Source organism: Notolepis coatsorum, assembly GCF_963971535.1.
Source record: "Notolepis coatsorum genome assembly, chromosome: 16".
NCBI classification, from domain to species: Eukaryota; Metazoa; Chordata; class Actinopteri; order Aulopiformes; family Paralepididae; genus Notolepis; species Notolepis coatsorum.
The window spans coordinates 59,946,864-59,970,372 of record NC_140180.1 but is presented as its reverse complement, the minus strand read 5'-3'; the positions used below and the strand labels follow the sequence as shown (position 1 = coordinate 59,970,372).

Below are 23,509 nucleotides of genomic sequence, written 5' to 3'. Positions count from 1 at the left end.
CCACACAGAGGGGTGGTGGTGACTGAAGAAGCCTCATCACCCCAGGTTTGGCGCTTAGTCTTGGGGGATTTTCAGGAGGTCAGATCAGCAGACCTGAGGCATCGGGAGGGGGCATGCTGGTGGAGGAGGTCGGAGAGATTGAGGGCCTTGCATGTGGTGAGTTAGGATTTTGAAGTTAAATCTGTGTTTGACTGGGAGCCAGTAGGGGTCCTGGAGGACAGGTGTGATGTGGTCTCTTGAGCAGGTACTGGTGAGCGGCTGAGTTCTGTACGTACTGAATTTTATTGATGACTTTGTTAGTGGTACCATAGAGCATTAGTTCTCAAATCTTTTCATGTCAATGACCCCAAAATTGACAGGTAATAGGGTCAGGGACCCCAATTTGATTTGTCTCAGGGACCCAAAATCATTGTTTTTAGATGTGATTTAGTCCAGAATTCCCTAGTCTATCATGTATGTAGGTGGGGAGATAACAGTGGAGATACCTCAGAATCAGAATAGTCATTCTTGTATATACACTCATTACGCTAAACTTCTAGTGAATCAAATATTAGTGAAATTGGATCACTCAATTTGTTGGGGACCCCCTGGAACCCTCTCAAGGACCCCTGGGGTCCCCACTTCGAGAACCACTGCTATAGCGGATGCTTTTGCAGTATGTCAAGCCTGGACGTTATGAATGCATGGATGAGTGGTCCTGCAGCAGTAAATGACAGTGAGGGCCGAAGGCGGTCAATGTTACAGAGGTGGAAGAACGCTGTTATGGTGATCTGGTTGACACAGGGCAGGAATGAGAGGGTGGGGTCGAGGGTGACTCCAAGGTTACAGAGTTTGACGGAGGGGGTAACTCTGGAGCTAGTTACACAACTTGAAACTCAAAACGTTGTGAATTTTGACCTTTGATCCATTCATAACATCACAAGCTGAAAGAATACAAACTCCTCTTTGAAGTCACTTGCCACATTCGCCGTAAGGACATTGTGGGGGGAAAGTCAAAGGTTATTTGCTTATACATCATCCAATTATTTCACAAAACTGTTTTTCCATATCTCTGACCAGTGTTTCTTTAGAAGCCATCTTTCTGGTTGAAGGAGTTTATGCACAGCTAATTTGTTTTGAGTCTACCTCCTCCTTGGGCACTTGAGATGGAGTGGAGAATGGGAGTTATGAGAGGTCAAGAGGTCAGCCAAGTGTAATAGGAGCTCATCACTCACTCACTGTATGTCTAAGTTCGTGCAGGCAGTTCATGCAGGCAGTGCACACACCAATCATCTCCCTCACTCGACCAGATTGCTGCCACCACGGTCACCAGTGTGGTGTTATTCTGCTGTGAGTTATTAGCATGTCTTTGTGTTGGTTTATCCCTTTATCCCTCACCTCTGGTGTGCATGATGGATTCTTGCATTGGGACACCATTAACAGTATGGCAGAACTCCCTCGGTTACATAGGGACATTGCATGCTGAAAGTTGTCTCTTATTGCTGTTCTTAACATGGGATGATAGTAGCATCCCCTGTATACCTGTATACATCCACTCTTGAGCCGGCAATATATTTCCATTTAACCCCGCATATGATTTCAATTTCAAGGAGCTTCTGTCTGCTAGCCGGTCCTAATCTCACAGGTTATGGAAGAAGAATCCTTTGGGGCTTAGACAATGCACTACCACTTAGGAATCCTTATGCAGGATATTCCTATTGTTAGCTGTGCTCAGCTCCACATAACCTGGACCAGGGGAATGACCACCCATCTGGGCCAGATGTTCCTTTATTTTGCTTTTTTAAGAGGAGTCTGAGGCATTTTGTCTTCAAATCTCCAAAGACTAACATGCGCCTAATAAAAAAGGCGCTTTCTCTAACTGTTGTCTTAACCTTGCAGTTGTGGGGGGGGGGGGGGGGGGGGGTTCAGAAGGACCCCTTGTGAGACAATATCCCAGCATACAGAGACCGCACGACACTGAGAGGAGCTTTAGTAGCAACTTCTTATTTTGGCAGGTGGTCCCAACTCTTGGGAGGGGGTTGGGAAGGGTTTCAGCTCAGTGTTGTAAATCTGCCACCAGGGTGTAGAGCTCCTTGTGAATTTGTCTTCCTGTTTCTCTACCCTGACAGTCTCAACCTAAAGGCAACATACCATGAAATGCCGGTGGCACAGAAGGCAATCGCTGTGTCGTCACGGCAATTCAAGGACGAAGAAGAAAACACCTTGTTTCATAAACTCAGAGGCAGAGGGCTTGGGAATTGACAAGGTGTGTTTTGGCATTTAATGCTACTATTTCGCCCCTTGCTTTTCCTGTTGACCAGCAGGTATAGTGGAATAGACAATGCTTCTAAGCCCACTTGTTCACATTTGTGAAAATGTCTCAACCCCTGGCTGTTACCAATTTCTCTAGCTGTATCTATCAATATTAAGACAGTCATTTCTAAAAGTCGTCTGGGGCATTAGGGCAGGAAACCAGTCTTAAGTGGCCGCCACTGACTGGCTACCCCTACTAGCTACTGTTGGACTGCCGTATCCATGGACACAATTCAGCCAAGATGACTCATCAACCTTTGACCCCCTTCTTTCTTTTATAAAGGAGTAGCGCCCCCCTTCTATGTCTTTGTAAGAGTAACAAAGCAATAGAGTGGCAAGGTTAAACAACAGAGTCACATTGTTGTTTTTGCCTTGAAGTCCCCCAAAAAAAGGATCCTCTCCCATTTGCTCCAGAGACCAATCGCTAATGTTACGGACCAGGAAGCACAGGGACCCGGGGTTGAGCCCACTGCCAAACAGGAGGGAATTCCGCACATTATGCCCTGCGCTTTAAGGGTTGTGACTGGGGATTTCCTGCCCAAAGCAGTGACAGTTGAGTCATCTCGTACAGTAATAGTCTGTTTTATTACACAATAATATCACCCAGAAGCTACTGGCAGTGTGCCCACAACACAAGTCTGCTGACATTGCCTGCCTGAAGCCTAACTCTCAGACTGTCCACCTCTTCTGGTCCTTTTTTCTCTTTAAAGGACTCATTAAAGGTAGGATCTGTAATGCCATTTCTAGGAACGTTTCCTTTTTATTTTTCTTGGTCTGATGTGTGGGTTGGAGTTGACTGGGGACAGGTTGCTATTACTGACTAAACCTCAGGCTCTGCCAAGAGAGGTGTGGATGAATTATAATAATTTACTACTGTTAGCTTTATACAGTATATTATATTATATGAATATTTTATCAATAATATAGCTATAAAGTATCTTATTATAGCGTGAATTTGTCCAGACATTTCTTGGCTGAGGTAGCCAATAATAACAACCCCTCCCTTATCCCCACTCAACTCCAACCCATACATTAGACTGAAACGAAAGATTTAAGCAAACCAAGAGGTGCTGTTTTGCCTAGAGGTCGCAGTTTGACAACGTTACAGATTCTACCTTCAATCTGTCTTCTGTCTTTTATTTTCTCATACACACTCTCATAGCCGCATATTTTGCACACAATCTCACACATATCCAAAGTCTTGCAAAAATGTATTTGTTTTGGAAGATATTGCGAGTTAAAGAGTTTGAATTATATTTTATTTGATGTGATGTCATCAGAGTATGACAAGTACTTATGTTGTATTAATTACAGCTCAATGAAATAATTTGATGAAAATTTAGCATTTATGGAGGAATAACTTTAGTAAAATATAGTTTCTATACATATACAATATATAATAAATATAATTACATGAACTCTTGGCAAGAATTTGCCTAAAAAGCATTTATACAGTAGATGAATGCCTAAAAAGCAAAGGCCCAGCCTCCAACCTGGAGTCATCTCCATCAGTCTTTTACCTTATAAATTAGGATTATATTCACATTCTGAAAGAGTATGATTTATAGATGGAACATATGCTATTTGGAACATTACATAATCAGATTTTAAGGCATCAAAATAAGTATTTGGCGCCAGATTCATGGCATTTGCTATTAGATACAGTTGATATAAAGGAGACACTGGTTACCATTCCAGAGATATAATTTATATTAGCTGAGACACTGTCCAAGTTGGAATTTGTCATTGTTTGGCCTCCTCGTCTGTTCTTTCAGATTCAGACTAAATATTTGCAATGCTTTTTCTGCACCACAAATGTCTGAATAGAGCTTGGGGTCCAACATTGTGTAAAGCTAAAGTTAGTCTTAATTTCCCGACTGGTAGTGACCCTACCGCAGATGTTTTCAAAAACACTATGTCCAGAACTGCCTCCCTTTCTTCAGGCCACATGAGGACAGAGACCAGACCCCAGTCTTACTGCCCCTCTGTCAATTACTGATTGATGCCTGATGCCCAAGTACACATATTCACTTGTCTGAAGTATTGAAACTCTGTGTCTCTCCATCTCTTACTCTCTCTCCTCTCTCTCCTCTATCTTTCTGTTTGTTCCATGCATGTCCTTTTCTTAATGGCTCCTAATGAGAACCAGCCCTGGCGCCCTTCTGAACCATCACAATAAGGGCCATTTCTGGCATTTTTCAGGCGTTCCACTGGAGGAATGTAGCACACAGCTGTCTGGGGGGGGGCACTTGCTGAGGTCAGCGCTGGGCAGGCATCAGGGCAGGTGGCGGTTTGATGGTTGGGGGTGTGGAGAGACAGGGACGGGATGGGGGGCAGTTGGGGGGGGGTCTGCTCTGGCCCCCTGCGGATTCATCCATCTGTAGTGTGTTACTGGAGGAGAACAGGGGAAAACTGGTTTTAAGACATGAGTTGCCTCCCAGAGAGGTGCTAGCTAGGTCAGGTTGGTGTGTGTGTGTGTGTGTGTGTGTGTGTGTGTGTGTGTGTGTGTGTGTGTGTGTGTGTGTGTGTGTGTGTGTGTGTGTGTGTGTGTGTGTGTGTGTGTGTGTGTGTGTGTGTGTGTGTGTGTGTGTGTGTGTGTGTGTGTGTGTGTGTGTGTGTGTGTGTGTGTGTGTGTGTGTGTGTGTGTGTGTGTGTGTGTGTGTGTGTGTGTGTGCATGCATGTGCATATGTCTGTGTGTATGTGTGTTTGTGTGTGTGTGTAAGCATATTTGCATTGTGTATTCACTGTATTAAATATGTCTCAGTCAAATTCAATTTCAGCCGTACTGACTGAGGTCTCATTTCACAGTAATTAAATTACATCAACTTGCCACCAGTTACCAGACATAAATGAAGACAAATGCATGTCTGATCAAACATTGTTATGGTCCTTTATGTGTGACAAATCAGGTCAAGAAAACATGGCACTGTAACACTGATTTTGTATTGGAAATGTTGGATTTATGCCTTTTGGATCAGAAGTAGAATTTAGATTAAATCAATGTTTTTCTGGACCATATTAGGATTGGGTATGTTTGATCTGTTGATGGAAAATACGCTGTTTGAACTTATTAACCCTTTGTATAGATCAGATCACAATATAGATCTGTTCTACTCCAATGTTTACAAATATGATCAACCTTTTACAGCAACAAAGTACAGAAAATGGAACAACTCATACTGTATGTCCCTGTTATCTAGTGTCAATCAATTAAAGAATGAGAACACGTACAGTATTAATCCTCGTTTTCTTTGTGTGGCAGGGCTACCCAATTGTATAGGTTTGGATCCCAGATTGGGCCTTTAATTTAACACCAAACTGAGAGCATTGTGTGATCTCCTGCTGGGAGCTGAATAAGAAAGAACACAAGCCACATCCCTTCCCCTCCGAATAACCTTGGACAATAAAACAATGATGTTAGAACCTTTAGGGAGGAGGAAGTCATATTGAGAGCTACTGCCAACACTGGCATGGTCAGCTCATTCTCGTGCAACAGCTGTTCAGAATATGAAACTAAGAGTAGGTGTGTGTGTGTGTGTGTGTGTGTGTGTGTTTGTGTGTGTGTGTGTGTGTGCGCATGCGTGCGTGTGTGCGTGCGGGCGTGTGTGTGTGTGTGTGTGTGTTACGTGCGTAGCCAGCACATGTGTCAGAGGGATCCGGAGGGATTAAGCCGTTGTGTAATTCCATTGTCTTTCTGGATTCTATGATACAAATAAAAGTTTTCCATAAAGACACATTCACACTTAAAAAACAAAAGCAGATTTAATAAACGTGTTCGCATGGCAACCACATCTGACGACCACACAATGACAAGGGCAGCTTGGGGAGCGCAGTGAAAATAAGGAAATGAAGAAGCAGCGAGAACGACAGTGCTTCCTATGTGGAGCGATAGACACAGGGCCTATCAACAGCCTCAGCTGGCTGGACACCAAATACATGGCTTTAAATCCACTGTGTCAACCCCCCCCCCCCCAACAAATGTAATAATAGTAGCATCCAGAGCACGGACAAGGTCGACAGTAAATGTTAGTGGTGGTAGTGATAGTGATAGTGGTAGTGGTGGTAGTGGTAGTGGTAGTTGTGGTAGTGACAGTGGTAGTGGTGGTAGTGATAGTGGTGGTAGTGATAGCGGTAGTGGTGGTAGTGACAGTGGTAGTGGTGGTAGTGATAGTGGTAGTGGTAGTGGTGGTACTGGTAGTGATAGTGGTAGTGGTGGTAGTGATAGCGGTAGTGGTGGTAGTGACAGTGGTAGTGGTGGTAGTGATAGTGGTAGTGACAGTGGTAGTGATAGCGGTACCGTAGTGGTGGTAGTGACAGTGGTAGTGGTGGTAGTGATAGTGGTAGTGACAGTGGTAGTGGTAGTGATAGTGGTAGTGACAGTGGTAGTGGTAGTGGTAGTGGTGGTGGTGATAATGGTAGTGATAGTGGTAGTGGTAGTGATAGTGGTAGTGATAGTGGTAGTGGTAGTGATAGTGATAGTGGTAGTGGTAGTGATAGTGGTAGTGATAGTGGTAGTAGTGATAGTGATAGTGGTGGTAGTGGTAGTGGTGGCAGTGACAGTGGTAGTGGTGGTAGTGATAGTGGTAGTGACAGTGGTAGTGACAGTGGTAGTGGTAATGGTAGTGATAGTGGTAGTGGTAGTGATAGTGGTGGTAGTGGTAGTGATAGTGGTAGTGGTAGTGATAGTGGTGGTAGTGGTAGTGATAGTGGTAGTGGTAGTGGTAGTGATAGTGGTAGTGGTAGAGGTAGTGATAGTGATAGTGGTGGTAGTGGTAGTGGTAGTGATAATGGTAGTGATAGTGGTAGTAATAGTGGTGGTTGATTGATTGATTGAATTTATTAGACAATCTAAAATCACATACAATACTGGTACACAAAATGTGCAGCCATCACATATAATTTAAACCCGTCAAGTTTATTTCCATTGTGGTCCTCAGAGGGGGGGGGGGGGGGGGGGGGGGAATATGACAAGTAGGCACAAATATGACATGTATGAATTCAATCTTCAAGCACTACACTTGAATAAGAAAATACAATAAAACAAACAAACACAAAGTCAACAGTGCACTTCCTGCATAGATATTTCCCTATCCTGAGTGACTAAGCCATTTCTTCAGAGCCTGTTTGAAGTTTCTTTCTGACTCAATACTTTTTATGGACACTGGCAGTTTATTCCACTCTCTAGCTGCTGAGTACTGAAATGTATTTCCCCCCATTGAGCTCTTGAATTTGCACAGTTTAATGTCTTGTTAAACTGCCCCTGGTGGTAGTGGTAGTGATAGTGATAGTGATAGTGATAGTGATTGTAACTGAGGGGTACAATTCCCTGACTGTATTAATCAAGTATTGATATCATTAAATCACTACCATCTTGTACATTACTGGCCAATACCGTACAAAGGTATTTTAGATGACAACACTTCCACAATAACAGGTTTCCACACAAATACTAATTTATAATATTTATTACATTAAGAATATTGGTACATTACTTAGATTGCGCTTATAAGGCAAAGAATGTGCAGTCAAATCAATAATGAATATTAAGTAATTAGATCTAGGGATATTCTGGGAAAGGGGGTACTACCGGTTGTAAGCCAGCAGGGGGGGGCAATTCTCTATGAAAGTCAATGGTTCACGGAGCTCCAGCAAGGCACCTGGAGACGGTGTCTTACTCCCTGAGTCAGCGGGGAAAAGCAGCCTGGTCCCAGGATGCGCGCCGTGCAGGTAAAGGTGGAAGCCGTGGAGTCTCTGGTACGACAGAGACGGGCTTGAGTGAGGTCTTCACGGGCAGGTGTAGATCCCACAGCAGTGGGTGTAGACGGTTCTCTGCTTCCAGCAGCTTGGTGAAGAATGAAGAATAATAATCCTTGCCGGAAAGTGGCACTGCTGGCGGGGTGTAAATCCTCCGTGGTGCTGCTGGTCCGGTGTAAATCCTCCGGTTGGTCCGTGGTTCACAGTTGAACTTGACGTTACTCTATCCTATCTGCACGCGGCTATAAGTGCTCTATGTAGACGCACAATTACCCACTTCACGTGGTCTTTGACTCGTAATGAAGGTTTACTAATAAATAGCGAACGATACATTGAACAAATGTATTAGGATAACACGAGACTCTATCTTGGGGCAATGCGAGCCCTGCTCTGCCCACGTTGCGTAGTGGGTGAGACGTTGCTTGGATAACTGGAACTGAACGAGACTGAACGGGACAATGGACTAAGAGGCTAAGAGGAAGTTCTACTTTACTTGCGCCATATATATATGCGCTGTGAACAAATAGTACCATTCGTATTTCAGTAGCCGTATTCATGGGCAGAAGCTGGGCATGTACAGACATATCTTGTCGGTACCTTTGAAGTCAGCTCTAGGGGGTAAGGCAGTGGCGCCAGGGGATCGCTTCCAATAGGAGAACGAATATTATGGTCTGTACCAGGTAAAGGGATATTCCGTATATATGTACAAAGAATATACAAGGGATATCAAACGATATACAAATATTATACATGGGATCTCAGGCAATAAATATATATATTCGGTTTAATCTGACCCTTTGTAACAGCCGCCCCCTAATTAGTCCCACCTAATTAGCTAAGCAGAGACAGATTAACCGCACTGTCCACTACTCAATGTCTGTGAGGGGTCGGGCAGTTCACAAAGTCAGGGGTCATGGTCGTCATTAGGCGAGTCGGGGAGCCTTGGCGACTCTATCAGCCTCGCCACGGGTCGGTTGTAGATCCGCCCTTGGCCGAGCACTTCTGCCACTCTGACCTTTCCGTCGGCACCAGTGGTCACTTTGCTTACGCGGCCGGCCGGCCACGCAGCTCGGGGTGGTGACTGGTCTACGGTCATGACGACTGGACGGGATGAAGGGGGGCTTAGGAGGAAGCGGGCCTGAGACTGCTTTGATCTGTGCTTGGCTGTGCTTTCTCCTCCTCCGTCTGTTTCTCTTGTTCGCTCTGTACCCCGTGTGAGGAGGGGCCAGTCCCGGCCGCCCCGTCAAGGAGTCGCTTGGGGTGCTGGGTTCGAGGTCAGCTACGTCTGAAGCGCAGCTGAGGGGGGTGGAGTTCCGAACTCCCTCTGGTACCCACGGTTCTCTCACGGGCCTCTCGCTTAATGTCAATAGCCTCTGCTGTACGGGGGAGAGGCCGGTGTCTTCTTCTGTCGCTCTGGAGTGGAGGCAGCTAGTGGCTGCTGTTCGGTTGAGAGATTTAGCGAGGGGGCCTTGTAGTGTCCACCCTAGGCGGGTCTCGACTGCTGCAGGACAGCCTCGGGTTCCGGTATGGACCCGGTCTATCGGGACGATGAGGTCTGCATGGTCGGAGCCTATCAGCAGGGTCGGGGTGGCGCCGTCTATGAGCGGGATAGGTAGTTGACTCAGGTGCACATATTTATCCATCAGCTGTGGGATGGGGTAGGTGTACTGTGATAGTCCTATTTCTTGGCTGGTGAAAGCATTTGTAATCCTATACCGTCGTTCTGGCTGCCCGCTTGCTGCGATAGTGAAGGAGACATTCTCGCCCTTTATCGTCTTTAAATCTCTTCTTATTGTCCGAATCGTCATTTGGTTCTCGCTCCCCCGCAGTCCCAGCTGGGCCGCAGCGGACGCGAGCAGAAGGGTCTTCTCTGACCCGTCATCAAGGACGGCGTAAGTGTCCATGACTTTGTCCTCGTGGCTCAGGAGCACTCTGACCACTTTGAGGAGCACACGGGGGGTCCCGCTATGCTGGGGGTCTATGTGGAGCACTCCTGTGGGTGGTGACGTAGACTAGAGTCGCACCTTGACTCCCAGTGTCTGCCGTAGCAGTCGGGACACCAGGGAGCGGTCTGGTGGAACTTTGGTTCTGGTGCCACCGCCTCGGCATGGTACAGTACCGCGACGGGCCCACTCGGTTGTCCTGGCTGACGCTTGTTGATGTCATGCAGGACCTCCAGGTGGGTGCCACCGCACCTGCTGCACTTCTTTTTCAAGCAGCACTCAGCTGCTAGGTGGCTGCGCGCGCAGCGGAAGCAGCGGCGGTGGTCCTTGACCCACTGGCTCACATCATCCGTGGTCAGCTTCTTGAAATCTTCGCACTGATGGAGCCGATGTTCTCCCTCACAGTACTGGCACTCAATCTTCCACTGGTCCTCTTTCGTCGAGGGGGTGTTGTGGTTCTGGTGCTGCGGTACTGATTCGGCTTGGTGCATAACAGTCGCCGATCTTCTTCCATCATTTATTCTCCTGGGTCCCTCTCTGGAGCTTGGCGTGCTCCGCCCGAACGTATCCAGTCGTAAGCTGCTGACTTCTCTCGCCAGGAAGTCGGCTAGATCAAGGAGGGATGGTTCGGGGCCGTTGGGATCCCGGTAGTCTCTCTGCCGCCTAAAACGCTCTTGTCTTGCGGGTGGCAGCTTCTCCAAAATCCTCTCGACGTTAGAGTTGGCGTATAGCTCATGCATGCCCTTTTCCCGTTGCGCTCCCAGCATCCCTACCAGGGACTGCACTTTGATTGACAGGTCGTCTAATGAGCGATTGTCTGTTGCTGGGGGTAGGCGATCAATATGCCTTATCTCTTGGATTACGTAATCCCATATACGTCCATATCTCTGGTCCAGCGCTGCAAGGGCCGCTGTGTATGGGGTCGTAGAGGTAGCATAGGCCAGCGCTATATTGTGCGCTCGCGGTACTTTCAGGTGCTTCAGTAATATTGCATACTTGTGGCGTTCATCAGCGACATCCACCATCATTGTCTCTAAGCACATCCGGAGCTCCGTGTACTGTGCTCGACTCTCATAGGCGAAGTCTGGAAACGACGGCGTGGCGATGTATGATGTCATGGATGACTGGCACATCGGTGAGCGTTGGGGGAGAGGCCTCCTAGGCGAGTCTCCTCTTGCGTGTCGTCTTGGGCTGGTACTTGGTGGGTACCGAAGGTCGGGTACCCAGGTGCTGTTCCTCGGGGCTGGCGGTGCGTCAAACTCACCCGTGGGTTGAGTCGGGGGTTTGTAGCGCAGGGCCTCGGGGCTGACTTCTGGGCTGTACTGGACCTCCTGGTCCTGAGTACGTTGCTGCTGGTCGGGGCTGTACTGGGCCTCCTGGGCCAGAGCATGTTGCTGCTGGTCGGCTTGACACTCCTCCTCCTCCTCCTCCTCTCCCTCTGCTAGGACCTGGAGTCTTCTGTTCAGTCTCTCGGCGTGGTCCGGTTCTTCCCGGTTGCTAGGTCTCGTATGGACCGGCCGGGGAGGGGGTTCGGAGACGTGGACAGGATCCTCCTGTAGGCGGGGTCCCGGGTCGCTTCGTCGGGTAGGGGAATGTGTCCTAGACCCATGTCTTGACGATCTCTGGGAGCTCCGTGCGGAGTGAGGGGGTGTCGCCATGGCAACCAGTTTGTCCATCAGCTCCGCCTGCAGCCGGTCGCGCTCTGCCTCGCGCCGGGCATGGGCTGCGTCGCGCGCGGCTTCGCGCTGGGCATTGGCGATGTCGCGCTGCGCATTGGCGCTGGCCTGGGCAGCGTCGCGCTGTGCGTTGGCGACGTCGCGCTGGGCATTGGCGCTGGCGTGGGCGGCGTGGAGCTGTGCATTTGCGACGTCGGCGCGGCTTCTCTCGATGTTCTCTTCTGTCTGGAGGCGTCTGGTCTCCAGTCTTATTCGGTCATCTTCGCTCCTTTGTTGCGCCTGGAAGCGCTCTCGCTCGCCTGCGAAATGTTCGCGCTCGCACGTCTGTTGCGCTTGAAGTCGATCGCGTTCGGTGGAGGCTGCCAGGGTGGCGATGAGTGCCTGCGCCAGCATCTTGTCCGCCTCGCTGGGGGAAGACGCCGTTCGGGGCGATCGGCTCCCGGCAGTACTTGTTGGAGATCCGTTCTCCTGTTGCGTACCGAGGAGATCCGTCTCCTGGGTGCGCGTCTCTTTAGGGTTGTCTTCCTCCCGGAGCTGATCGGGGGCTATTTCTTCGGTATTGTCTGGGGGTAAAGTCGTGTCAGTTCCCTCCTGGTCCCCACCATGAGCTTGGTCAGTTACATTAGCACCCACTAGGGCCTCTGTTGGCGGGGTAACCTGGTTGTTAGGGTCGGACATAATTTTACTTTCTACTTTTACCGCGTTTACCGTTCCTTTAAAGCTAGGTATTGGACTGACAGAGTATGCCTCTAGATAGGGAGGTGGCTGCCGTCTGCGCTGCGGGCGATCTAGCTTAGGAGAACCGTTTGTGGAGTATTCGTCATCGGCCATGTCAATATTAATATTATATTAATATTACGCTAATTATTATCCGGCTCGAAGGACCAATTGTAACTGAGGGGTACAATTCCCTGACTGTATTAATCAAGTATTGATATCATTAAATCACTACCGTCTTGTACATTACTGGCCAATACCGTACAAAGGTATTTTAGATGACAACACTTCCACAATAACAGGTTTCCACACAAATACTCATTTATAATATTTATTACATTAAGAATATTGGTACATTACTTAGATTGCGCTTATAAGGCAAAGAATGTGCAGTCAAATCAATAATGAATATTAAGTAATTAGATCTAGGGATATTCTGGGAAAGGGGGTACTACCGGTTGTAAGCCAGCAGGGGGGGGGGCAATTCTCTATGAAAGTCAATGGTTCACGGAGCTCCAGCAAGGCACCTGGAGACGGTGTCTTACTCCCTGAGTCAGCGGGGAAAAGCAGCCTGGTCCCAGGATGCGCGCCGTGCAGGTAAAGGTGGAAGCCGTGGAGTCTCTGGTACGACAGAGACGGGCTTGAGTGAGGTCTTCACGGGCAGGTGTAGATCCCACAGCAGTGGGTGTAGACGGTTCTCTGCTTCCAGCAGCTTGGTGAAGAATGAAGAATAATAATCCTTGCCGGAAAGTGGCACTGCTGGCGGGGTGTAAATCCTCCGTGGTGCTGCTGGTCCGGTGTAAATCCTCCGGTTGGTCCGTGGTTCACAGTTGAACTTGACGTTACTCTATCCTATCTGCACGCGGCTATAAGTGCTCTATGTAGACGCACAATTACCCACTTCACGTGGTCTTTGACTCGTAATGAAGGTTTACTAATAAATAGCGAACGATACATTGAACAAATGTATTAGGATAACACGAGACTCTATCTTGGGGCAATGCGAGCCCTGCTCTGCCCACGTTGCGTAGTGGGTGAGACGTTGCTTGGATAACTGGAACTGAACGAGACTGAACGGGACAATGGACTAAGAGGCTAAGAGGAAGTTCTACTTTACTTGCGCCATATATATATGCGCTGTGAACAAATAGTACCATTCGTATTTCAGTAGCCGTATTCATGGGCAGAAGCTGGGCATGTACAGACATATCTCGTCTGTACCTTTGAAGTCAGCTCTAGGGGGTAAGGCAGTGGCGCCAGGGGATCGCTTCCAATAGGAGAACGAATATTATGGTCTGTACCAGGTAAAGGGATATTCCGTATATATGTACAAAGAATATACAAGGGATATCAAACGATATACAAATATTATACATGGGATCTCAGGCAATAAATATATATATTCGGTTTAATCTGACCCTTTGTAACAGTGATAGTGATAGTGGTAGTGGTAGTGGTAGTGGTAGTGGTAGTGGTAGTGGTAGTGGTAGTGATAGTGATAGTGGTAGTGGTAGTGGTAGTGGTAGTGGTAGTGATAGTGATAGTGATAGTGATAGTGATAGTGGTAGTGGTAGTGGTAGTGGTAGTGGTAGTGGTAGTGGTAGTGGTAGTGGTAGTGGTAGTGATAGTGGTAGTGGTAGTGGTAGTGGTAGTGATAGTGATAGTGGTAGTGGTAGTGGTAGTGGTAGTGATAGTGATAGTGGTAGTGGTAGCGGTAGTGATAGTGGTAGTGATAGTGGTAGTGGTAGCGGTAGCGATAGTGATAGTGGTAGTGGTGGTAGTGGTAGTGGTGGTAGTGGTAGTGATGGTGGTGGTGATAGTGGTACTGATGGTGATGGTGATGGTGGTGGTGGTGGTAGTGATAGTGATAATGGTAGTGGTGGTGTTGGTGGGGGGAGGGGGGATATATAAGAGAAAAAGAACAGAAAAACTTGAGAAACTTGAAACTTGAGAAACTTGAAAAGGGAGACAGAGGGAACCCACAAAAGACAGACATACTGTACTAGTGCTTGAAGACATGATGGAACAGGGGGTTCTTCTGGGCCTTCCCCGGTTTTCCCCAGATCTGACTGGCTCTGACCTATTTGGTTAAGAGGCACAGCTGCTATCCTCCTCCCTTGCCCCCCCCCACCTTCCCCTCCTCCTCAACACCCACTTGCACGCTGCTCATCACTACCGACACATCCACCTGCCCCCCCCAGTGTGCCCCGGAAACACCCCCAGCCCTGACCCCCCCGCCCCTCTCGCAGCGGAGGGCCACTTGCATAAGAGGCAGGGAGCAGACCAGCGCAAAGTGAACACACATGCGCACGGCCCGGGCTGATTCATGGGAAAATCCAAGCGCATTTGTCACACTACTGTTTTAGTAAGTTTGTGGTGGTTTAAGACTACCATTAAAGTGACATTGTAAATGTGCAGATGTGTTGGCCCTCATTCTCTTAAGTACCATGTGTGTGTGTGTTCAGCAGGATTTCTGGAGAGAGTGAACCTGCCTACCCCTATCATCTTGCCTTCTGTGGATCCACACATTCATCACAGTGGGGGCTCGCTCTCCCTCATGTGCAGGTATGTTCCGCGCACTCACTCACTTCAAATTCAACCACTCTCCGAAACGGAAATTGGATACACACAACCTTAATTGTGACACGGTACGTTGAATAGCACCCCTCGATTAACACAACAAAGATGTATAACTTTGTGTCGTGTGGAGAGTCCTGACCCTCGGCTTTCATCACAACCACAAAAAGGTTCATGGTCTAACTCTAAATGTCCCCCTAGCCTTCCCCTGGTCATCAATCTCATCTCACTACCAGTGAGAGTGGGGAAATTAAAGGTGGGTAAACTATAAACGCCTGTCGAACATCACTGTAAACAATATAGTGTTATTTATTCATGTCAGAATAGCAATATTTTGTTTTGTGTCCTCAAAATACTTTATGTTCATGTAGCTTACATCAATATGATCCTACTTACTATAATCTATATAGTATGAATATCAATCATGAATATTTGAACACTTGCACTGTAGAGCCATAACTCAGTTTTGAAATGTTCTTTGGACAGCCTATATATTTGCAGTCAATCCAAATCACTTGGGAGGAAAGTACTCAACCTCTACTGTATTTAACTATGAATGTACACAACACTAACTAACCTCAGTCTTTCCCAGTTAGTTACTGAGCCCACCAGGCCAAACCTTAAAAATGACTCTAGGTCTACCCTTATTGATCTTATTTTTGTGAATAAATATGACAGGATTTCAGCTTGTGTTTTTGACTTAGGCATAAGTGACCATTGCCCCACAGCCTGTGTAAGAAGCACGAGACTGCCCAAAACAAGATCTCACACAGTTTTAAGGAGGACTTTTTTGATTATCTTATTTTTTTAATACTTCTTGTAACACTGAAATTGATGTTCAGTTAGCCCTGGACTCCTTTGTAAATACATTTAATTTATTAGTTGACAAGCATGCTCCTTTTAAAAAGGTCTGCATTAAAGATAGAGTAATACCCTGGTTTTCTCAGGAATTGTCAATCCTAATTAAAGACAGAAATGCTGCATGGTCTCGGGCCAGGCGTTCTGGAGACCCTCAACACTGGCTTTCTTTTAGGCAAATTAGGAACAAATGTACTGCAGTAGTAAGAAAATCTAAAACTGATTATCTGGAGTTGGTTACAAACTCATACTCTAATCCGGCAACATTTGAGTGAGGTGAATATGAACCAAATTAAATCATCCAATTCTTTACCCTCTCATATTAAAGTTGATAACTGTGTGATCTGAGCAGAGTGCAATTTGTGTGTAACTATAATGGACCTTGTCCTGCTGATTCTGATTGTTTGTACCCTGTGGGGGTCAATTCACATTTCTCCTTTCAACCCTTTTCACAGTCAGCTGTATTTGATGCTTTGCAATCAATATATTCAAAGTGTTCTACAGGTGAGGATAACTTAGTATTTTTTATTAAGTTGGCTGCACCAGTTATCGCTGAGCAGATAACTTATATTTTTTTTATCTCTCCATCTCCTCAGGTAGATTTCCTCTATATTGGAAATCTGCACAGGTGATTCCTTTACATAAGGGAGGAGGTGATAGGGATAACTTAGTCCTATCTCCAGGTTACCCTAAAGTCCGAACACTAGTAAACAAACGACTTAAGTTTTTCCTTTCAATTAACTCCATACTTTCTCAGCAATCTGGTTTTAGAGCCAAACATAGTGCTACATCAGCCATCGCTCTGGTTACAAATGATATTATTTCAGCATTAGATAAGAAGAAACATTGTGCTGCCCTCTTTGTTGATTTATCAAAAGCCTTTGATACAGTTGATCACTACTTACTTCTAAAGAAACTATCTAACATTGGGTTGGATGATAATGCCTGTGTCTGGTTTCAGGATTATCTATCTTCTAGGTGGCAGTGTGTGAAGTTAGGTCAAGCCCAATCTGAATTCTTGGCCATGACTAAAGGTGTGCCACAGGTTCAGTTTTGGGTCCTGTCCTTTTTACAATATTGTTTCTTCTTTGTATGGATGTCATGCCCATTTGTATGCTGATGACAATTGTGTACTGTATTTCTGACTCTGTACAGTTGGCCATTGAGAAATTGCAACTTTCCTTTTATGCTCTACATCTACAGCATGCCCTTGCTAGTCTTAAATTGGTTCTTAATGCTAGTAAGACAAAGTTTGTTGGGTAGCACTTTATAATAACACCCTGTTATAATACATGTATAAGGTATTTGTATAATGAACTAATCATGAACAAACCATTTATATACATTCATAAATGATTATTAAATCATTTATAACTATATTTGTATAACATTTACAGATTAGTTCTACATTATTTATAACTCATTATCATCATTGTTTGTACTTGATTTGTTCATCATTAAATAATGTTGTTTAATGTGTAGTAACACATTTGTAGATGCTTTGAAAAATGGATATGAAAAAACGACTATACTCCATTTATTTTTCATGTTCAACAAATGATTTGTTAAGACATTCATAAAACATCTATAAATCATTTGCAGATGCTATCGTGGGGGCCAATCTAAAGTGAAGCCTATTCATTAATTAACAAGTGTCTTCATCATTAACAAGTGTCTTGGGCGTTTTTCACACCTGTAGTTCGTTTGCTTTGTTCAGGGAGACACAGGGACTATAATGATACAATGTTGCACTTGTCCCTTAGTTAATTTGTGTTCGCACTAACGCATACACAAACATTTAGTCATTTTTCGGCCTATTTATGAATCGTTTTCAAATAAACGCTAGATTATCGATAGTATATGTGTACTTATGCACGCTATAGAAGCGGGCTGAAATATCGATTCTCTCATTTCCTGATCAGCGAGCACACACAGACACACACACACACGGGACACGTTGATATATCTGTGAAAAAAGCTCTGATTACCCCAAGACTGGTAAAATAGATTCCTTACTTCAGATCAGATGTTATCCAAAAAGATTATTCCAATTCCTGATCGCCATTCCAAATATCGATCGCGTTTATTGATTCAGCGCTGGGTGCTGGAAATACATAATCCACGCTGTTCTGAGGGCCGGCGATCACTTGGTCTCTTCAGTTGGCTTGACGGAAAAGTAAAATGAGGAAACTGCCCCCCCCCCCCCCCCCCCCCGCTTCATCAGTCTAAACTAATGGGGTGCAGTTACACAGGGAGAGACGATAGGGGGCGGTATCTTCCCAATTGAGCTCAGAGAGACTCTGCAACACTAGCGTGAGGCTCGATTGATGAAATATGAATTCAAATCACCAATAAAAAAAATACGACAAACAAATGCTATATAGAGTTGCCGGCACTCAACTGGCGGCATGAACTAACGACAAAACGCGCCACTGGCATCCAAAGTGTTAAGGGTGAAATACACTAGAGTCCATGAACAACAAAAATGCAGCGCTGTCCCTTTTAAGGGCGAACGAAAAACATCCAGGATATCACGGAAATGTTTAGGTAGTCAAGCGACTCACCAGGCAAAGGTGCCAACAGGGAACTTGAAAAACGAGGACCGCACAGAAGCGGTGATTACACAGGGAGTATCCACAGGAGCATGAAAACGTCCCAGCAGGAAAACGACGCCGACGTCTCACACCGGGGACGCAGCAGTAGGTGGTAGGATGTAGATGGCACGACGTCTCACGCCGGAGACGCGGCAGTAGATGGTAGCAATGTAGATGGCACGATGTCTGGAGTGAGAACATAGGGATCCTCCCGTAGAAGTATAGAGAGCGAAGACGATGTCCCACTCCAGGAAACGGCGGTAGATGGTAGCGTACAGAACGACCTGGCCAAGAGTGGAAGGCAGTCGGCAATCGGCTACCACGTGCTTCCTCCGACACACGTCCAGCCAATCACCGCTTCTTTTCACCTGGCAGCGCGGATTCTCATTGAGAGGGCGTAGCGTGTGGGAGGACCACACTACCCCCCTCACGTCCAATCCGCGCTTAGCAGGCGCCCCGACCGAACTGTAGGAGTCGCTGTTTACAACGACCCGGACCCACCCCGCCAGCTTCTCCCACCCTCTGATACAGCCAATTGTATCAGTGCAGACGGCCAGCCAAGCTGGTGACAACCCCGGAGCTGTGAGCTGAATTCGAACAGGCGAACCAAGCTTACAGCTCCGGGGCTGGTGACGAACGCAATCTCCGCTCGACCACCTAACCGCCCCTTTAAATAAGTTTTTAAGTTTTTTATTTTTACTCTGGTGTTTAAATTTCTGTGAATATTGTTTGTATTATGTACTGTTTACATTTTGTACGATCGTCGTTTCTGTAAATGAGGGAAACCTCAGAGGCTTAAATAATGGTTGAAATGAAAACTTACAATCTTTAGATAATAAAGTGTGAAAGCATTGTTCCTCTCAAAACATATATGGTTCTTCGTCTGAGGTACAAATTTACTGTATATCGGCTTAAAAAGGCAGATCAACTCCAAGACAAATAAATAGGTAAACTGAGTTACATCCCTGTTTACTATGTGATATACAAGGGAGTGAGAGAGGGGACATGACTCTGACCACAGAAAGACGGGGACAGCACTACATAGCACTACATTGTACAGCGTGGTGGTGGTCCACACTTATCAATCTGTTGCAATTTCCTCTGGGGTTGGTGAGGACCCCAGTGTGAGCGTTAAGAGGGCCTCGCATCGTTCTGTAGACACGCCAGGAATGCTAAGCCCTGCAGATCTATCTAATGCATCGCTTCCCTACAAGGCCATGCGCTAAAAGGCCCGTATCGTCTCAGTTTCTGTCCCAGGATGATAGTTTTGAAGTCGCTTGACCCAAAGTGCTGCAGGCAAAGGCAATGGTATGCAAGACATGTTTGAAGTTCCCCCGGGACTGCTTTAATGAGAGCTTTAAAAAAAGGGACACTGTTTGAAAATATGTGTTATTTGACCACATCCACATCATCCCAGAGAGCCATGTTCCCATGTGAAAATCCGTGAAAATCCAAGTTATCAGATGACGACACATTATTGTAACAGGCTTTCAAACACTCCCAAATAAACATCAATGGAAGAGGTCCTGAGGGCAGTGAGGCGGCCACTCTCCTGACCATAGCCAACTGGCCACTGGGCCAAATGATGTGACACTTGGAAAAAGACCCCCCCCCCCCCAATAGATACAACAAGCCATTATCCATTTTGTTTTCCTGAGAATGTCAGTATTATACAAGACCCATCATCCTGGCAGGTCAAATCCAGAATTAGACATTCTTGAAAAAAGATATTTTTGTATATTAGACTAGGGACTAGGCATGATTTTTGGAATTTCTGGAATTTTAGTGCAAGTTTGTGAACATAAATCAGCTACAGTCATTAAGCTTTATTTCTGACCTGAGTGATTAATGTCAGTGTTGTAGTGTGTGTGTGTGTGTGTGTGTGTGTGTGTGTGTGTGTGTGTGTGTGTGTGTGTGTGTGTGTGTGTGTGTGTGTGTGTGTGTGTGTGGGGGGGGGGGTTAGGTTATGTGCGTGTGTGTGTGTTTTGTGGGTATATAGTAGAGGAACTATGTACATGGGATGCTGACATGGTGTCTAAAACTGTCCCTCTCTGTGCTCTGCGTCTAACAGGGGCTCTGCCCAGCTGCACTGGAGGCTGCCTCGAGGGTTTCTCTCATCCGAGGGGGTGAAGGTGGAGGAATGTGAGCCCAGGGTCCACTCCCACTGCAGCCATCTGACGGTCAAACACCTGATAGCCAACGACACAGGCTTGTACAGCTGCAGATACTCCCAGAAAAACCACGATCCAGACCACCTGGCATCTGTCTATGTCTATGTGAAAGGTGAGAACCACTACCTGCTCTTAATGCTGTTATGTAACATAGCTGGTAACAATGCATGTGAGTTGCCACTAGGGGCAGAGTGGCTAACCAGAGTGACTGACTGACTGACTGAACTGGACTCGTACACATGGTATATCCTTGATATGTCCCCAATCCTCAATGACACCTTTTGACCATGTCTCTAATCTGGTCAAACGGTTTGGCCTCTAAACTATCTAAATAATACATCTAAAGACCTTGGTCCCTAGATGCCACACAGCACGTTTTGTGGGAATCGGGTGAACAGCGTAGGGGTCAAATGGAAAGATGACTCCATATTTAATAGGTCTTTATGGCAAATGTGTTGTCCATAAGGAGCCACATCTCCTGGGTACCTGTACGACGGATCAGGAGATAATGCTCATTTGAAAATGTAACGTTTGGCCTGATGGTGGTGCTAGAAGTAAGGTCAATAGGGTTCTTGCTCTAGGCATTGTGATTGTTCACAGCAAATTTGAAAAGATTCCAATAGAAACTGTTCCAGTCATGGCGTCACATCTGTCCCGGCGGCCCTTTGCCAGTGTGTGAGAAGTTGGGGAGGAAGCGATTTTGAAATGAGACCAACAACTGGTTCTATAAACTGTGACACTGTAAACTGTAAATAAAGGACTTTATTTAGTTTTGACTAATTGGTTTTTCATCCACTGTTTAGCAGTATGTGTTGGCAGCAGCAGTGCCATACGTTCACTGAGCTCTCTTGAAAAGGGTTCAGTAGGCTGGTTGTAAATGGCCCGACACCTACAGAGGGGTCTGGTATAATCGCAGCCAACCAATAGAACAGCATTTAGTTGACCAGGGTCCAAATTTTGTCACTGGACTGTCTGACGGGAGGGAGACTGTCTGAAGGGAGGGAGAAAGATGAGAGGGTGGGAGAGAGAGAGAGAGATGGGAGGAAGAGAGAGAGAGATGAGAGGGAGGGAGAAAGATGAGAGGGAGATAAAGAGACGGGAGGAAGAGAGAGAGATAGGGAGAGAGAGATGGGAGGGAGAGAGAGAGGTGTAAGGGAGGGATGGAGAGAGATGGGAGGGAGGGAAAGAGAGAGAAATGGGAGGAAAGGAGAGATATAGATAAATTGGAGGGAGGGAGAGAGAATGGGAGGGAGAAAGAGAGAGAGAGAGAGAGAGAGAGAGAGAGAGAGAGAGAGAGAGAGAGAGAGAGAGAGAGAGAGAGAGAGAGAGAGAGAGAGAGAGAGAGAGAGAGAGAGAGAGAGAGAGAGAGAGAGAGAAAGGAAGGTGCTCCTGGGTGTCACAGCCTCTTCTGGGAGTGGGAAGGAGTGTGATTGCATGGGAAGCCCTGGTAGTTGGCGACGGCGTCGTATGATTTCCTGCTCTAGCTACTGTTTTCCCAGTCGCTCCTCAAACACTGCACAGCGCCAGTTAAAGGGCAACACCACCCAAATTAAGAATTCCAATATTTTATTTCCATGTCCTAGGACAGTTAAAACAATATTTGTGAACCTTAGCCACTCTCTCCCAAAGCCAGGAACCACAGAAGTAATATTCAGTCTTTTGATGTAGTATAAAGCCTGGAGCTGCTCCACTGACAATGAATGGGAGACGCATAGAATGTTTGTTTCCTGCACATGCTTTCCTCCGACGCATGTGCAGCCAGCCGGCAGCCAGCCTGGCCGCGCAGATTCTTACTGGGAGAGTGTAACGTGTGGAAGGCTGCACTACCTCTCACCAGATCCTACCTTCGCTGAGCAGGCGCCCCGACCGAACTGTAGGGGTCGCTGTCCACAATGCCCAGGACCCACCCACGGCTCCCCTCCCCCTAACTCAGCCAAACGAGTTAGTATAGCGACCAGCCCGAGCCAAGGCAATGCTGACTCTCCGGGAGTCGAGACCAGTTCCTCTTTTAATGTCTTTCATTATTACTCAAGCACAAATAGAAAACAAGTAAGTCAATAACAAGGCAGCATAATTCTTTGTGGTATATTCATTCACATGAATTCATTCATTCTAAATAAATTGTATACTATACATCAACGTTTTAGTGGTAAAACACTCATAGTTTCAATGTAAATCAATGATCCAAATCTAAATGAATGGGTTGCTCCAACTCCAATTTTTTAAAATAAGACTCCTAAGCTACATGTTTTCAGTCTCTTGTTCATTGCCTGAGCTCTTGATAAAAAAGACCAACACTAGACAACAGGTACATAATACATTTTTATTGTATTTTCATTTGGCTGTAAAAGGTTTGTTTACCTTGGTAATGTTTGTGAACAGACCTATAATCCAATTTAGAAAGTTACAAATAGTGTATTTTACAGTAGGCTACAGGTCAAACTCTTCAAGAATGTATGTAAATATCTCTGGATCGGTTCAGAAATATCAAGGATTGAGGCTTTAAAGGAATGTGATGTAGAAATATGTGGGGACAATGTGGACCAAAATTAAACCGTTGCCGAACTCTTTGCAGTGTGAGTCAAATCAAAATCAAATATATATTTTTTTTGTAAGTCTTATTTTTTATTTTTTTTTATCTTGATTTATTGTGATGTTTCTTCTTGACTTGTTTAAAGAAGACGTGTCCGGCCCATGGGGACATTAACGTGTGTTGTCGGGCCTTACAAATAAATTAGATTTGATCAGTGTGAGACTCCCATGGTTGCCTGCCTCCCTTGGCTATTTGACTGTCCGCTACCCCTCTTGTTTAGTCTGACGCACTCTTTCCAAAGCCCTTCAACTGTTTATTAGATCATTTTCTGTGTTTGCTTTTCAAATAGCAGTCCCCTTTTATCACACCGATACTGCTTGACCTAACACGCCT

The 23,509-nt window shown here is 46.1% G+C and overlaps 1 protein-coding gene across 2 annotated transcripts in view; it reads left to right on the top strand.

The window, feature by feature from the left end:
• Positions 1 to 23,509, top strand: part of kdrl (kinase insert domain receptor like) — a 102,556-nt gene that overhangs the window by 3,902 nt on the left and 75,145 nt on the right. The window contains exons 2-3 of one of the 2 annotated variants that reach the window (XM_084331505.1): positions 14,852 to 14,948; positions 20,484 to 20,695. In XM_084331505.1, coding sequence (XP_084187631.1) covers positions 14,852 to 14,948; positions 20,484 to 20,695 — 309 coding nt within the window. Of the gene's footprint in view, positions 1 to 14,848; positions 14,949 to 20,483; positions 20,696 to 23,509 lie in introns of both variants that reach the window. The other variant, XM_084331504.1, reaches the window with a different exon arrangement.